The sequence below is a fragment of the Lissotriton vulgaris genome, chromosome 10 (assembly GCF_964263255.1).
Source record: "Lissotriton vulgaris chromosome 10, aLisVul1.2, whole genome shotgun sequence".
NCBI lineage: Eukaryota > Metazoa > Chordata > Amphibia > Caudata > Salamandridae > Lissotriton > Lissotriton vulgaris.
In genome coordinates, this window is record NC_141698.1 from 456,655,687 (window position 1) to 456,672,371 (window position 16,685).

The 16,685-nt window shown below is 48.2% G+C and overlaps 1 protein-coding gene across 1 annotated transcript in view; it reads right to left on the reverse strand.

The window, feature by feature from the left end:
* Window positions 1-16,685, reverse strand: part of CFAP70 (cilia and flagella associated protein 70) — a 1,103,282-nt gene that overhangs the window by 12,083 nt on the left and 1,074,514 nt on the right. Inside the window, exon 26 of the mRNA XM_086941320.1 lies at window positions 13,537-13,584. Coding sequence (XP_086797446.1) covers window positions 13,537-13,584 — 48 coding nt within the window. The remainder of the gene's footprint in view (window positions 1-13,536; window positions 13,585-16,685) is intronic.

Below are 16,685 nucleotides of genomic sequence, written 5' to 3' on the forward strand. Positions count from 1 at the left end.
ACCGTTTGGAAGCTGACAGACCAGTATTAGTACTACCATAGTTAACAAAAAGCCGGTCAGACTTTCTCAGAGACAGGGTTTTTGACAAGTAAAACTTCAGGACCCTCCGGAGATCAAGGGAGTGTAATGACCTCTCCGGGGGAGTGGAAGGATTAGGAAAAAAGGTAGGTAAGGTAATAGACTGGTTGATATGAAAGTCTGAAACCACCTTTGGCAGGAAACTTGGGTGTGTTCTTAAAACCACCCTATTCGCATGAAAAACTGTGTAAGGTTCCTTGCAACACAAGGCCTGGATTTCGCTGACCCTATGGGCAGATGTAATCGCCATTAAAAAAAGCAGCTTTCCAGGTCAAGTGCTGCAAAGAGGCCTTGTGGATAGGCTCGAAAGGAGCACTCATCAGCTTAGTCAGTACAATATTCAATTCCCAGGGAGGAGAGGGAGACCTCACCGGTGGGAAGACTTTTTTCAGGCCTTCTAGAAAATCCTTAACTACAGGCATAAGGAAGAAGGATGTCTGATTGGCAGACTTCCTATATGCTGTGATGGCAGCTAAATGAACCCTGATGGAGGGGTATTTCAAGCCTGATCTTGCCAAATGTAAAAGGTATGGAAGAATCACCTGCTCTTGGCCGTGTATCGGGTCAAGAGAATGCTCACGATACCATATGAAAAACCTCTTCCACTTGAAAGCGTAAGATTTCCTAGTGGAGGGTCGCTTTGATTCTTTAAGAATAGTCATGCAGTCTGCTGGAAGGTCTAGATGTCCATACTGGATGACCTCAGGAGCCATGCCGTCAAGCGAAGGGAAGGAAGGTTGGGGTGCAACACCCTCCCCTGGTCTTTGGTCAGCAAGTCTGGACGGCATGGTAGGCGCCGGTGAGGAACTTCCGACATCTGAAGGAGATCGGGGTACCACCACTGGCGTGGCCACTCTGGTGCTATCAGGATCATTCTGGTGTTGGTCCTGTAGAACTTCTGGATCACTGCCGGGATCAGAGGCAGGGGGGGAAAGGCGTAGAGTAACGTTTGAGACCAGCTGATCAAAAGGCCATTCCCCAGTGATCCCTGTTGGGGGAACCTGGTCGCGAAGACGGGGCATTTTGCGTTGTCCGCGTCTGCGAACAGGTCTACGTCTGGTACGCCCCAACACTGAAAAACGTCTTGAGCCACCTCCTCGTTGAGCACCCAATCGTGCGCTTCGACGAAGATTCTGCTGAGGCAGTCTGCTTGGACGTTTTGAAGTCCTGGTAGATGAACTGCCACGACGGACAGGCCTCTTGCCAGGAGCCAGTGCCAGATGGTTTGTGCTTCCAGAGACAAGACTCTTGACCTTGTGCCTCCCTGCTTGTTCAGATAGAACATCGTTGTTGTGTTGTCCGTCTGAATCTGGAGGTGTTTGGTGCGCAGGGCAGGATAAAGAGACTTGAGAGCAAGATGGACTGCTCGCAGCTCCAGGAAGTTTATATGATAGCCTTGCTCTACCTCGGACCAAAGGCCTTGAACTTGGAGTTGGTCCATGTGAGCACCCCAGCCTTGGAGGGAGGCATCCGTGACAATTGACTGAGACGGAGGAGGGCGATGAAACGGGACTCCTCGTAGAAGATTGGATCGTTTCAACCACCATCTGATCGAGTCCCTGGCTCCTTGAGGAAGCATGACACGGTCTTCCCACTGATCCGATCTTTGAGACCACTGATCCTCGAGGGCTTGTTGCAGAGGTCTCATGTGAAGGCGAGCATTGGGCACAATGTAAATGCATGATGCCATCGATCCCAGCAGAGAGGACACTTGTCTGGCTGTTGGGGCCTGATTGTCCAGAAGAAGGCGAGCCTTCAGAAGCATAGATGACAACCTCTCTTCCGAAGGACACACGCTTGCCTGACGTGAGTCCAGAGAAGCACCCAGGTAGTGGATCCGCTGGGAGGGGTTGAGAACTGATTTCTTCAGATTGACGTGAAGACCCAGCGACTTCATCAGTTTGAGGCAGAACGAGAGATGGTTCTGAAGCAGAGACGGAGTGGAGCTCTTCAACAACCAATCGTCTAGATATGGATAGACGAAGATCTTTCTTTTGCGGAGAAAAGCAGCCACCACCGCCATAGATTTTGAGAATGTCCGAGGTGCAGATTTCAGGCCAACCGGCAGTACTCGATATTGGTAGTGACGGCGTCCGATCTGAAATCTTAGAAACTTCCGATGTTTGATGGACACTGGTATGTGGAAGTAGGCGTCCTGCAAGTCGATGGCACACATCCAGTCCCCCTGATGTAGGTGTGGGAAGATCTGATGCAGGGCCAGCATACAGAACTTTTCTTTTCGTATGAACTTGTTTAACCTTCGAAGGTCTAGGATGGGTCTGTATTCTTTGACAGATCCTCGTTTTGGAACCAGGAAATATCGAGAGTACACTCCTTGATTTCTGTGAATCAAGGGAACCTCTTCTATGGCCATTTTCTGTAGAAGGACGGAGACTTCGTCTCTTAACAATAGAGTCTTGTAACGTGGAAGATGTTGCAACTGGGGAGACAGCTGAGGAGGAGGGGATTTGAACTTCAGCAAGTAACCATGCTGCACAATACTCAGCACCCATCTGTCTTTTGTAATGGATTGCCACTCTGTCAGATGATGAGAAACACTCCCTCCCACCGGAGTGGTGAACAGACTTGGAGGAAGCAATGGCTCAGGGCTTAGGAGGTTGCTTTGAGTGGAACTGCTGTCTGGTATTGCCACTTCTTCCTCTGCCAGGACGACGCTGCTGGAACTGCGTCTTCTGTTGCGACTGGGTCTGCCACTGAGGGGTTTGAACCCTCTGTTGGAAGGCCTTGCGGTCACCTTGTCGAAAGCGTTTCTTGTACTCCTTGCGCTTTTGTAATCCCACAGCTTTGACGGTGTCCATTTCAGCTTTCATCTTGGACATTTCGTCGTCCGCGTGTGGACCAAACAGGGTTTTCCCATTGAAGGGCAAATTCAGAATCTTCTTCTGGGCATCTGGTTTGAGCCCTGTTAGGCGGAGCCAGGCTGACCGACGGGAACAAATGCCACTTGAGTAGCCATGAGCTGCAAGATCTGAGGCATCAACTGCGGCGCTAATAACTTGATTGGCTACCAGGCCTGCCTCCTGCAAAGTCTCCAGGAAATCTTGACGATCTTCGTTGGGAAGCTTGTCGGTAAAGCGAGTCATGGAGTCCCAAAGAGACCTGTCGTATCTTCCAAGTAAGGCAGAGGCACTCGCCACATTCATGAAGGAAGAAGAGGTGTTGCATATCTTCCTTCCAAAAGAGTCCATAAGCTTGCTATCTTTTTCAGGTGGTACTGAGGAAGACGTAGAGCCTGCATGGGACTTCATGGCAGCCGCCACAATGATAGAATCCGCAGGAGGATCCGATCTGAGGAACAAAGGATCCTCTGCAGGGGCCTTATACTTTTTGGCTATTCGAGATGGGACAGATCCCACCACTGCTGGTGTGAGGAATGTAGCCATAGCTGGTTTTAGGAGGCCAGGGACCAGGGGAAGAAGAGGCCTGAGCGCTGTACAATGACGGAGGGTGTCAAAAATCACGGAAGTGGGAACCACCGGAGTGGTCAGCGTGATATTAAGCTTTGTTGCTACTCTGACTAGTACTTCTGAGAAAGTAGCGAGGTCATCAATCGGAGAGACTCGGGAAGGTGGCGTAGAGGAATAGGTCGGAGAATAATCTTGGTAAGAAGACCTAGTTGATGACGACCTTGTGGAAGATCTTGTGCGTCGCCTCCTATGGGACCAGTCGCGATTCCTGTTGTGACTGTCCCTAGATCTAGACCGATGTCTTGATGGAGACCTTGGTCTCGGCCTGACTGGAGATTTGGATCTTGGTCTTGGCCTGACTGGAGATTTGGATCTTGGTCTTGGCCTGACTGGAGATTTTGATCTTGGTCTTGGCCTGACTGGAGATTTTGATCTGGCAGGAGTCTTGGAGCGCACTGGAGAACGTGATCTGACTCGCGATCTCGGTCTGGGAGACCTCCTGGGGCTCCGAGGAGATCTAGCTGGTCTAGCTGGAGTCTTCGCCTTAGAAGGTGAATATATAAGGGAGTAGTCCGAGCCCGGACTACTCTGACCAGATACAGCCCCTTGAGGATGAGAAATCAAGCTGCCCCCTGATTTGGGCGTAGATTCTGGAGAAACCTGCACAATGTTCAAGCCAGGGGATGAAGATTGTCCTCCTGAAGACTTTGAACCCGGAGACTCCACCTCAGCAGTCACTTTATCCCTCGACGGAGAGATCCTCGACGTCGAAGAAGTCTGGGTGACTAACGGCGTTAAGCGGTTTCTGGAATCACGCCGTGAAGAGACCGACTGAGAGCCTCGACGTCGATCCGGAGACCTCGACGCCGATCTTCGACGTCGATCAGGCTGAGATACTTCATGACGTCGAGTCGACGACGTTGCTCGACGTCGTCTCGACGATGACCTTCCTCGACGTCGCGTCGACGGCGACCTTTCCTGACGTCGCCTCGGCGTCGACCTCCTTGACTTCGAAGGATGGGATCTGACAGTCCCTTTCGACGGCGGCCCGCTTGCCAGCGGCGACCTAGATGCCGTCCTAACTCTCGACGCCGATCCCTCCCGGGGTGGCGGAGAGCGCCTCGACGTCGACGGAAGCCTCGACGTCGACGGAGACTTAGAAGTAGTAGCAGCCATGGACTTCGAGCCCGAAGCATGGTGCCTCGACGCCGACTTACTTGACTGCGGCGGAGATCTTCGACGTCGTGAAGATGATCTGGGCCTTTTCGACGGCGTCCTCGACGGAGATTTTCGACCTTCATTCCTCTTTCTGGAGACAGGAGAGGTGGAATGACGCCGTTTCTGGGCATGCTTGCTTGTAGGAGACGATCTAGGGGCTGGGGAAGCACCCACCTGGTGACTCTTGTCCATCTCCTGCATGGCATGAAGCCAAATCCTCTCCCTGTCGCGAAGAGTCCGACTTTTAAATTTTCTACAATGATGGCACTGATCAGGAATGTGTGAAGATGGAAGACACACAATACACACAGAGTGTGGATCATTTTGAGCCATCTTTTTGTCACAAGAAGGACATTTCCTAAAAAGAGCAGGCATTCTGGGTTACCACAGAAAAATAAATCAGAAGCCTTATTTATTCAAAAAATGTCGAATAAATTGAGAAAACTCTCTCAAAAACCAATTTCAGTTGAAAAACTGAAGAGCTCAAGCTCCAGGATCCTCACAGAAGGAGCCGGAAAAAAGAACTAACCCAACTGTCACCTATGGTGCACCATGGGAGCAGGGGGTTGCCTTCAGGTCTTAAAGGCACGGTACCCCTACTCTAATGCCTTAAAGGCAAGGTGTCAGTTTTCTCTGTTTGCTTTATACTCTACTGCAGCCTACTGGTAAATGCCTGCAATTACAGGTTTTCCTATGGCAATAAAGCATTGTTGTATACAAAATGTTTTTCTGCTCTTTCTTCCTTAGGGTTTGGAAGGGTACTACTGTATGTATACTAATTTATGTAATTTTGCGGCATTTTTTGCCAGTTAGAAAATGTTTTTTAGGCTGCAATTATATGTTTCACATATTTATACATATATATTTATATGTATTTTCTATATGCTCCGGGATCCCGCACATGGGCGGGGATTATTCATAGATTATGACTATTGATGAGTATCCCCTGGATGAGAACTGATGCGGGAAAGCCCTGGACTTCATGCAGTGCCAGTCTTTGGCCAACAAGTGTGCCTCCTGAAGGAGGCATATTGCTACCCCGGAGTTCTCCAAATATGAGAGTACTGCCCTTCTCTTGATTGGATTATTGAGTCCTTTAACATTTAACGTTAGAACCTGAATAGACTCGTTAGCCATGTGGAAGTATTTGCCCTACCTTGCTCTTACGCTGCCCAGGTCCGCAGCCCTGCCGAGCTCCCGCTCTAACTGTCTTGGTGAAAGGAACACACCGGAGCCCACCTCCCCTCCCCAAAGCCCTTTGAACTCCAACTGAACCCCCCCCCCCTTGAAGTGCTCGTATGGCAACTCCTTCCCGTTCCACCCACCCCTCCCCTACCCCAACTGTGAATCCCCAACTGGTGAACATTGTCCCAGGCCTATTCAACGACAGTTCAGGCCTGTGGTAGAGTTTCGAGTGAAGGGAATGTGTGGCAATGGCGGCCCGAGGCCCCCCGTCCACCCCCCCCAATGTAGCGCTGTGGTGGTGCTTGGCCAATCTCCTGCTCTCATCCCTTCAAGATTCTGCGCCTGTGTCTTTAGAGACTTCTCGTATTGCTGACGCGTGTTTCTGCGCCACTGTTTCTGAGTCGGGTTTGGATCCCTTCTAGCGCGTCTGCGCCTCACTCGCTGCCAGCCGTCTCTGGACATTTGTGAAGATTTCGACTGTGTGGGCCGTGGTTCTGTTTCTTCGTCCGAGGTGTCCCCTTCATGGGAGATACCCAGCAGGTTGCATGTATCCCGTAGTGACTTTAATTGCTGAAGGGATCCGTTCCATTTAAATCTAAACGGTTGGCCCCAGGAGTACGGGGTCCCACTGTCGCGCAGGAAAGTGGTAGCCACCTTGAAAGCTCGCCGTTTCTACAGAGTAATTGCCGAAAGGTCCTGGAAGAGCTCCACCGTGTGACCCCTGAAGCAGATGGGTTGAGCTTGACGTGCTGCTTTCAGGATGCATTCTTTGAGGGGGTAATCAGGTAAAAAAGCCAGAATGTCTGGGGGGATGGGTTTGGGGGGATCAGGGGCGCCCTACGTGCAAGACCCACCCTATGAGCTCTATCAATATGTATCACAAAGTCCTCATTCTCCTTCAGTATTCCTCGAAACAGTTCCTGCAGGTAAAGTGTAACGTCTTCCCCCTCCGCTTTAGACGGCACTTGTCGAACCCGAATGTTGTTACGTCTTGAGTGGTTCTCAAGGTCCTCTGTGTGAGCCTGCAGGTCCATTTGTTGATCTTGGAGCCTGATAATTTCCTGCCTCAAGATGTCCACCTCCACACTCCTTGCATGCCCCGTAGTCTCCGCCGCTTCCACCCTTTCTCCAAGGTCATCTATGTCCCGACGCAGCTCCTTGTACCCCCCCGCCACTTCTTGCTTGAGGGTTTGAATGTCTTCTCTCAGGGAGGCGATGAGGGTCTCCATAAATGATTTCGTGACTGGGGCGTCTCCTTCTTCACGGTCTTTCTCCGGGCTCTTCTCCCCCTTCGACGATCCCTTATTCAACATTTCTGGCATGGTGCATCCCCCTCTATGATTCGAGCTGGCCATCCTCCTAGGCCGCCGCTCCCTACTCGTGCAGCCTCTTGATCTTTTGTTAATGCCCGGTCTTCGGCGGGACCCTGCGGGCGGCCTCTCCGGATTCGTGGCTGAGTAGGGCTGTGTAGGGTGCTGCGCAGCTTGTATGTGTGGGTGAGCTAGGGCCTAGTCTGACCCACGCTGGGGTCTCGATTGTCTGCCCCCGATATGAAACGCCAAGGCTCTCCCTCCGGGCACTCCGCGCTAACTCCCGGGCGTCTGGCCGCCCCCTGTCGCAGTGTCGCCCTGTCCCGCTGACCTGGCCCCCGCTGGTACCCCACTCGCCGCTCCTATCACCGTGTGTCCCTCAGTGGGCCCGAAAGCCAGCCTCCGGTCACAGTCCCAGGAGCTTCCCCGTGAGCCCACGGCTTGCAGCTGTCGTCCAGGCCACCGTGAGGTCTGATGCTACTAATGGCGTCTATGTCGCGGCCCTCCGTTAGGCCTCTCGATGGGTTCCGTACACTGATTGCCGAAGCTGGGGGTCCGAGGGTGGTGTGATGGTCCTGCCTTGCAGCCCCGCTCTTGCTGCGCAGTGACTGGGGGACCCAGGGCGTATCAACCGCCGGGGACTCGATGCGTGTCCCCCGAGTAACACCCTATCCCAGCCGGCCCTTCCACGTCCTGTGCGCCCCTTATAGCGTCTGGCCCCTGTGGCTCCCACTCTCCACACACCGGCGGTGCCCTCCGGATTGGCTTGTCCCTGTTGCTTCGCCTGAGCTCCCTCTGGTGCTAGGCCGCCGTGTGTCGGCCTCGATGTGTGCCTCGCTGGGGGCCCGACTCTTGCCCCCCGACCAAGGAGCCCGGGCCGTCTCCCCTGCCCGCTCCTCACCTTCGCGCCGGAGGAACCTGCTCTGTCGCTCTCCGCTTCGGTCCAGGCCAGGCCTGACGCTTCGCTTCCGTCCGCTTCAGGAGCGCCTCGCCACATGGGCCTTGAGCGGCTATGCAGTGGCGGCGTTCCGGTGTGATTTCCTGCGGCACAGCACCCTCGGGGGGAGGTAGGCGCGCTGTAACTCGGTGCTGGCCTCGATCGTCGGAGCTTCACCCAGCGGCCCCGCCGGGCGGGGCTGGCCGCTCCGACGAGCTCAGCAGCTCCGCCGTTCCTCGCTTAGGCCCAGACCGGGGCCTCAATTAGCACCCCTTGCAGCCGCCGGAGCTCCCCGCACCAAGGGCCGGACATGGCCGGGAGGCGGCTGCGTTCGATGTCTCTCTGCTCGATTCCACTCACATGGGGGAGATAGCCGCTCCGCTGCTCGACGTCGGGCCCCGACCCCCGGGGCTCCGTTCGCGGTCTGTTTAGCAGGCTGGCCGCACCGGCAGCGTCCGCAAACCTCGTTTCAGGGCCCTCGCCGGGTCGCCCCAGACAAGGGCGATAATGGTCCCCTCCGGATCCCGCCGGGCTCTCACAGGAAGCCTCCAGGCAGATCAGTAATCAGGGGATAAGAAGCTGTTAAAAAACGATATTAAAACGTGCTCTAAGGGGATCGGGACGAGGAGCCTCCGCCAAACACGTACGCTCAGGCCGCCATCTTGGCCACGCCCCTTTGCAAGGTTTTTTAAATGCTAATTCCTAACTATATAAGGCTTGAAACCTATGATTTTTTCACTGAATTTGCAAGGATTTTTAAATGCTAATTCCTAACTATATCAGGCGTGAAACCTATATTTTTTTTCAATACATTTCAAAGGTTTTGTAAATGCTAATTCTATTAGCGGATAACGTTTATATATGTTATTATCCTTCTGGGACCACCTGAGCAGCCATCTTGTTTCTCAGGAGAAGTGAGGCACAAGAGAGCACAAAACAAGAGTGGAAAACGCGAAAAGGGGGCAGGGTTGAGACCCCCTGACCCCCTCTCAGGGGGTCCCAGAAGGACCACCAAGTGCAAATAAAAATGTATTTTTATTTTAAATCGCGGGGTACGCGCACGATACGCGTACCACATGATTTTTTCGATTTTTTTTTTTTTGCCCTTGGTGGTCCTTTTGGGACCCTCTGAGAAGGGCTAGAGGGTTGGGGGGTCTCTACCCTGCCCCCTTTTCGTGTTTTCCACTCTTGTTTTGGGTTCTCTTGTGCCTCAGTTCTCCTGAAAAACAAGATGGTGGCCAACACTTCCTGGTTTGGACAGTTTGGAATGTTGACAGTCGACTGCCAGCCAATCAGAAACTCGCTCGCGCACGTAAGTGTACGCGCACGTTCGCATACGGTACGCGTACGGTGAGCGCATATAGATATATAATTTGCTCAAATTCCATTTTCTCAACAACTACTGTAGGGATTTTCACCAAATATAGAAAAGGCACTACTGCATACCAGTCCCTACCATTTTGCCAAGTTTGGTGTAATTCCGTTCAGCCGTTCGGGCTGTAGCCGTGTCTGAAGGTCCCATAGAAAATGCCATTTGAAAAATTTCAAATTCAATTTTCTCAAGAACTACTGGAGGGATTTTCACCAAACGTAGCAAAGGCACATCTGCATACCAGGCCCTACCATTTTGCCAAGTTTGGTGTAATTCCATTCAGCCGTTCGGGCTGTAGCCGTGTCTAAAGGTCCGTATGGAAATTAACATGGGGAAAACACGTTTTGGGACCCCCCCTTTCGGCAACCGCTTGACGAATCCCCCCGAAACTTTCAGGGAAGGAGCAGAGCGGAGCTGGCCAAAATTCTGGAAAATTACACACAGATTCCTCAATCGGCGCCAAAGTTATTCCCAATAGAATGTTGAGCACATATAGATATATAATTTGCTCAAATTAAATTTCTCAACAACTACTGGAGGGATTTTCACCAAATATAGAAAAGGCACTACTGCATACCTGTCCCTACCATTTTGCCAAGTTTGGTGTAATTCCGTTCAGCCGTTCGGGCTGTAGCCGTGTCTAAAGGTCCCATAGAAAATGCCATTTGAAAAATTTCAAATTCAATTTTCTCAAGAACTACTGGAGGGATTTTCACCAAACATACAAAAGGCACTGCTGCATACCAGTCCCTACCATTTTGCCAAATCTGGTGTCATTCCATTCAGCCGTTCGAGCAGTAGCCTTGTCAGAATGTCCATATGGAAATTAAAATGGGGAAAACACGTTTTGGGACCCCCCTTTTTTCTCGGCCACCGCTTGACGAATCCCCCGAAACTTTCAGGGAAGGAGCGGAGCGCAGCGAGGCAAATTTAAGGAAAATTACAGGCAGATCCCTTAATCGGCGCCAAAGTTATTCCCAATAGAATGTTCGGAATTTCCTATGGTAACTAGGTCCTAACTATATATACCTGCTGGCTACCGCCAGTAGGTAATATATATATATATATATTCAGCCACAGTGCCCCGCGACACAAGCCTGGACCTTGAAGGGTGGCCAGTGCGATCCAGCACGGAGCTTCTGGATACAAATTACAACCGTACCTCCTTCAGACTTCAAAAGAGGTGCACCGACACTTAGCAGAGTCACCTTTTAAAATTTGAAGCATTTTCCTGACGACTTACAGCTAGTGTGTGACATCAATTCCTCCACATCCTCAGTGTTCAATTTCCAATCCACCTTGAGTTTTATCAGTGATTGGAAGAATTATAATCACTTGAAAATAAATCCTGATAAAACTGAGCTTATTCTTACAGGTGGAATTGCAAATCCGTGGAATTCTAACTTTTGGCCTTCTATGCTGGGCAGCTCTCCACTTCCAGGAAGCTCTGTTAAGAGCTTGGGGGTCCTGATTAGTAGTGACTTATCCATGAAGGCCCAGATCAGCTCAGTGGTCTCCGCTTGTTTTTTTTAACCATCCACGAAGAATCCGTAAGCAAAATCATTGAGCAAGGCTGATTGCCCGCCAGCCTATACGAGATCCTGTTAAGCCTTTGATGAAGAGTCTACACTGGCTTCCGGTGGCCAAACGCTGCACCATTTTTAAAGCCTTAGCCGGGAACGGCCCAGATTTTATTTCCTCGAGGATTCAGCACTACATCCCTTCTCGGAATCTACATTCCACCAATTTAAATCTGTTGATTCCCCCCTCATTTAAACGCAAAAAACACAGGGGCTCAGATTTGCGGTCTTGGCTCTGCAATTTTGGAACTCGCTTCCTGCGGAATGAGGTTGGCAACCCCCCTATTTGCAGTTCAAGAAATTGCTAAAGACTTAGTTATTTTCTCAGTCATATCAGTAAAGTTATGTTATCTTATGTTAATTCCGATTTATGTAGCGCCAAATCACCGACAGGTCTCTTAGCGCTTGCTTTGGGAACCCGTCCTGGCTTTCCCTGCGAGATAACCCCTACTGGGCATCCCCAAGGTGAAGACCAGGCATCCCATCGCGGTGGGCCGTAGTGGAGATTAAGCAAGCTTGGATGAAAGGCACTTAAGCTGCTTCCTCTCAGCACCATGAAGCCGCTTGGGGTATATGCGCTTTGTAAGCATTTTTAACATAACATAACTTATAGGGGTGCATCAATTTCTTGCCCTATTCCTTTTGAGAGTGTGTGCTTTATTCAGTTTTCTATTAATCTTCATCACTTTTCCCAAAATGATAAACATATGCACATTTAGGTCGCCCCAATTTTATTCTTTTGCTTATATTTTGTGGGAGTATACATACAAATAGGAATACTTTGATTAGTTTTAATTTTCATTTAGTTTGTAAAACCTACAGGGTTAACATACACAAAATGTTGTTGGTTGAATAGCGTTTTTCTCAAACCTTATTCAACCCACAACAATTTGCATATCTTGATTTCATTTTGAGCATTAATTCAACACCACAATCCATCCCTTATTAATATATTTAACATCTTTCTTCGAGCCTTGAGAAAGACTCAGGCCTGTGTGCCTACAGAGGCAAAGCTTGTGTTGGCTGCGAAATGTTTGTGCATCCCATTCTGTGATTGTTATTGGGAACAATTGTCTGAACCTTGGGCACTGCAAATAACAGCATGTGATATTGAATACAGTGTTGTTTTATTCCTTTCTACTGGTAATGATCTGTCATTGTATAAGCATGGACACTGTTGAGATCCATTGTTTTCTATTTATGACTTGCATCACCAAAATATATACTATACATATAAAAATATATATTTTTTAAACTGCAATAGGCTTTTTGAGTTCTGTTAACAGTAATGAAGGTGATAAGATGTATGCTGCATTACACTCTTTGACATGAGTGTCAGCATCCCATGTTTCTTTTAATTTAACAATTTATAGGATTAAGGGCATCCCTCTGGTACTACTGGGCTGCGACACTACAAATTAGTAACCACACAAATTGGCCTATTACAAGGCATTCTAGAATTAGGGGCCCTCTTCTTTCTTTAATGGTGTGATAGTGTGACAGCTGAATCCGAGGCACACTTCAGGATCTGCTTTAGAAAATCAAAGCCATCAATGCCCAAGGTGGGAAAGGGATTCTTCATATGTTCTGGTAGCATTACAAGTGCCTTTTTTGCCAATTCCCACAAAACATGGACAGAGAGGTCCAATAGATTTGAAGGCAGGTTGAGAAATATCTGTCAAAATGTTAAATCTTGGCTCCTCAGGAAGGTAAGATCAGCTCTGAGGCCATGACAGTCTAACGTACTACTATGGTAAAAGGCAACACTTCCTCAGTAGAAGGGCCAGAGGAGTAAGGGATGTCACCATTCTAGTGAGGTATCCTGACCACTGATATTTGTATGTCAAGATATAGGCCGGCCTCCTAGTAATTAAAAGGAAGCAGATTGTTAGAGTTATGATCTTCAGCACAATCATTACTCTTATTTGAATAAATGAAGAAAGAATAGCATAATCGTCGCCTCTGTGTCGTTAATAGAATTGAAACTTTTCATTATGGTAGCTAGGAAATGTTTCATTCACCCCCATAAATAATCAAAGGTAACTGTCCCTAATATCCTTATAACAGGACTTCTGACAAAGGTTGAACATTTGAGATTTTGTACTACAGCTAAAGTATTGAATCTCATGAAGTGAGTGAGGGCAGACTCACAGCATTAGACGACGATGGAAAAGGGCCCCTCTAACTCAAGAGGTTCAACTTCAGGACTGACATTAGAAAGTTCACCTCTAGGGAAATAGGTAATATTTTTTAAACAGAACTGATTTCTTTTTTATTCATAGGCACAATAGCCAAAGGATAAACAGAAGATGGTAATAACATATTTCTCAATGTTCACAACAGTTCATCTTATGATTGCAGTATGGCCATAGCACAAAAAGATATTGTAAAGCACATTCAGCTAAGTGATGGTGCACTACACACTCACCTTCATCATGTATTTGTAGGACTGCTCCGCTTCCACCTGCCTTCCAGTCTTAAAAAAACATAAGAGAAGTGAATGAAATTCAGAGAGGTTGTAAAGAAAGAAAAGTAAAATATCAACCATGGAAAATTGAGTGCCCATGCTCTTACAATACCCATTTTTTACTTAACACTATGCTTCTTCAATTTAACATGGGCTTTCTACCTGAGCTTCTCTTTGTCATTATACTTTTCTACTTACATGGATTCAGTGCCTCCCTTCTAAAGTCTATCTGTCCAGGGACAAAAGGAAAATTCAGCAAACTTTTACATGTATCCCATCCTTTTTCATCACTCACTAGTCTAAAAATGGAAACTAACCAGCTCTGGAATGGCCACTTTACCACATGAGGGACAGGGGCAGTAATCTTTCCTAAAGTGACTCACCCAACAAGCCAGAAATATGTCTGAGATTGCTTATGTTTCCATGTAGAGGTGACATGATTTAGGAAGTTCTAACTGCACTGTCCTTTAGTGGCGGTCCAAGATTGATTTGCTACTGTTAATACCTGTCCCTTGTGCACAGTGAGGAACAAATGATCGACTGGGATGTGGCCAAGAGTAATTACCAGTGATGGTGTTTAATTCAAGCACCAATCACCTTTTTGTATTTTGCATTAAGATTCCATGACAGCAACACTATAATCTGGGCGGGATGGCAGTCAGTGATCACTTACCAAAGGTATGCTAATTATTATAGAAGTAATTGAGTACATTACTGTATTATCCAGAGATATTAAGAAATACCCAAATGGAAAAGTGACTGGGAGGCAGAGAGAACGATAATGGTGCTTGCTCCCTCTTGTGCACCTTTCAGCACTTCAAATTGCAACTCTCACCTTCAAAGAGGGAAACGCAAGATGGCACACCTGTCGTCGGAAATGGTGATTGGGGAAAGTACATGCGGGGAAGTTTTTACTTACATCCTCATGTGCACCCACACCACATTTGCCAAAACAGTGCCAGCTAAACTGCACTCACCCCAAACCACACCATCCTATATCTTAGAACCTATCCTATACAGTTAGCTTAAACACACCACACCCTCATGAACACAACATTAAATGAATCATATCCTAGTTATCTGTTTGGAATGCCAATGCTGTATAGAAACCAATGAGTTAGGTGGAGGTTTGGCAAACCAACACCACTAAACTATTAAAAAAAAAACAGCACATCCTTCAGCATATGCATTCGTACACATAACCCACTAGAAACAAGCGTAGCAGCATCAAACTTGTTTTTACGTTCACATAAACCAACAAATCATTAATACATGAGTCAAATCTCTACTAACCCCACAGCCAATCGATGGAAATCCCAGAGTCACATGAAAAGGGTACCCAAAATAAAAAAAGTGATATGGTGCCATACTCATAACAGAGTACGCCATACAAATGTCATGGATGAGGTCAGCAAGGCTGCAGCAGGTCTAGGGCTACTTGTATTCACATGTATAGGAGATTGCTGCTTCTGGTCCACAGCTGATCTGCACACAGTTGGTCCCTGAGACGCAGCAGAGACGCAAAAAAGAAAATGAGGGGCTGTCAAGTGCGGCTCCTAAGGCAGATATACAAGAGGAGCCACAGTACTACAGAGAGCAGCACTTTTAAGGGAATGGTGCAAGAATCAGAGATCATGTTGTACACCCTAGAACAATAGAGTGAAAGGGACAGCAGCAAAAGTTACAACCAGAATGTGCAGCAAGGCACCAGACCTGTGAATCCGTGTAAAAGGTTGAAAAATTAGTCCTTGCAAACAAAAGAGTCCTGTCCTGAACCATCTACCAAACAAAGCAAGGTAATGGAACATTTCAATCTACATGAAAAGGTAAAATACATGCCAAATCATTGTATTTATTGTGTATAAATACATAAAGGTTTAAAAACAGTACAACAAGAGATTTCACAACAGTAATTGGAGCCAGGGTGGGTTTGGGGTGTTCGGTCTTCCCTTTTAGTTTAACGTGCCCCAGTGCATCTTTCGATTTATTGGAAAATTAGACTTCTCCAAGCTTCTGATAAACCTGGCATATGACTGAGCTGCTGATTTCACAAAGTATGTTTTTGATATAAGCTCCATGCCTGTGCCCTGCTGTCAATTTCTTGGATGACTCTTCTGCAGTCTCAGATGTGGAGCATAAAACAATTGGAAGTACCAGTGTGCAGATCTTTAATTTGGGTCCTTATTGCAATGGTAAAAAGAGACACTTCACGAAACGGGAAGGTGAGAGGGCAGTGAGGAATTTGTGGCTAGACCGAGTATCCACTACTGAAGATAAGTAAATTGTTCTTGCAGTGAACACAGATTCCTCATCTTTAGCATAGATACCAAAGCAGTACCTCTAAAGGTGGAGGGTCTGTGGAGTGGGTGAAGGCCAAAAAGTACTGCAGAACCAAATGGGTAAAAGGCCCTCCTGTCAGGCCTGGCTGTCAAGACAATAGTGCTTCATGTATGTGTGCACCATGGCTCATATCACGGCCTTCCAGATGTCCACTACAGGCTTGCCGCAGTGTAAACGCAGTGGTGGTAGCCTTGGCAGAGTTAGAATGGACTCTCAGGGTTTCTGGAGGCTGCTTTCTGGCCAGTGCATAGCAGATATTAATGCAGAGGACTATCCACCTTGACAGAGTCATTTTCTACACCACCTTACCTTTCTTAGCCCCGGAGAACTCAACAAAAGCTAATCGTCCAACTGGAGGTGTTTGGTGCTATCGATATAAATGCTCAAGGCTCTTTTGGGGTCCAGTTGATGGAGTCACTTCTCCTCTTTTGAGGGGTGAGGTGGAGCAAAGAAAGCTGGAAGGGTGATAGATTGGCCAATGAGAAAAAAAGCAAAAAGGCTGCCCTGGCCCTAAACACCAGTTTGTCTGGTGTAAATATGGTGTAGGGAGCCTGAAAGGAGACAGTCAACAGATTTCCTTGATGTGAGGCCAACTGAGACTTCAGATCCTACCGCAGAGCATGCATATGCCAGCTGGTGAAGCCGACAAGCAGAATGCATGAGACCAGCAGGCAAAGAAGCCTTAGAGCTGATCTCATTCAGATCCTGTACAGAGACAACACGATTGGGATCATAGCACGAATGTCCTAGACTTGTTGGAGAGGTGGAAA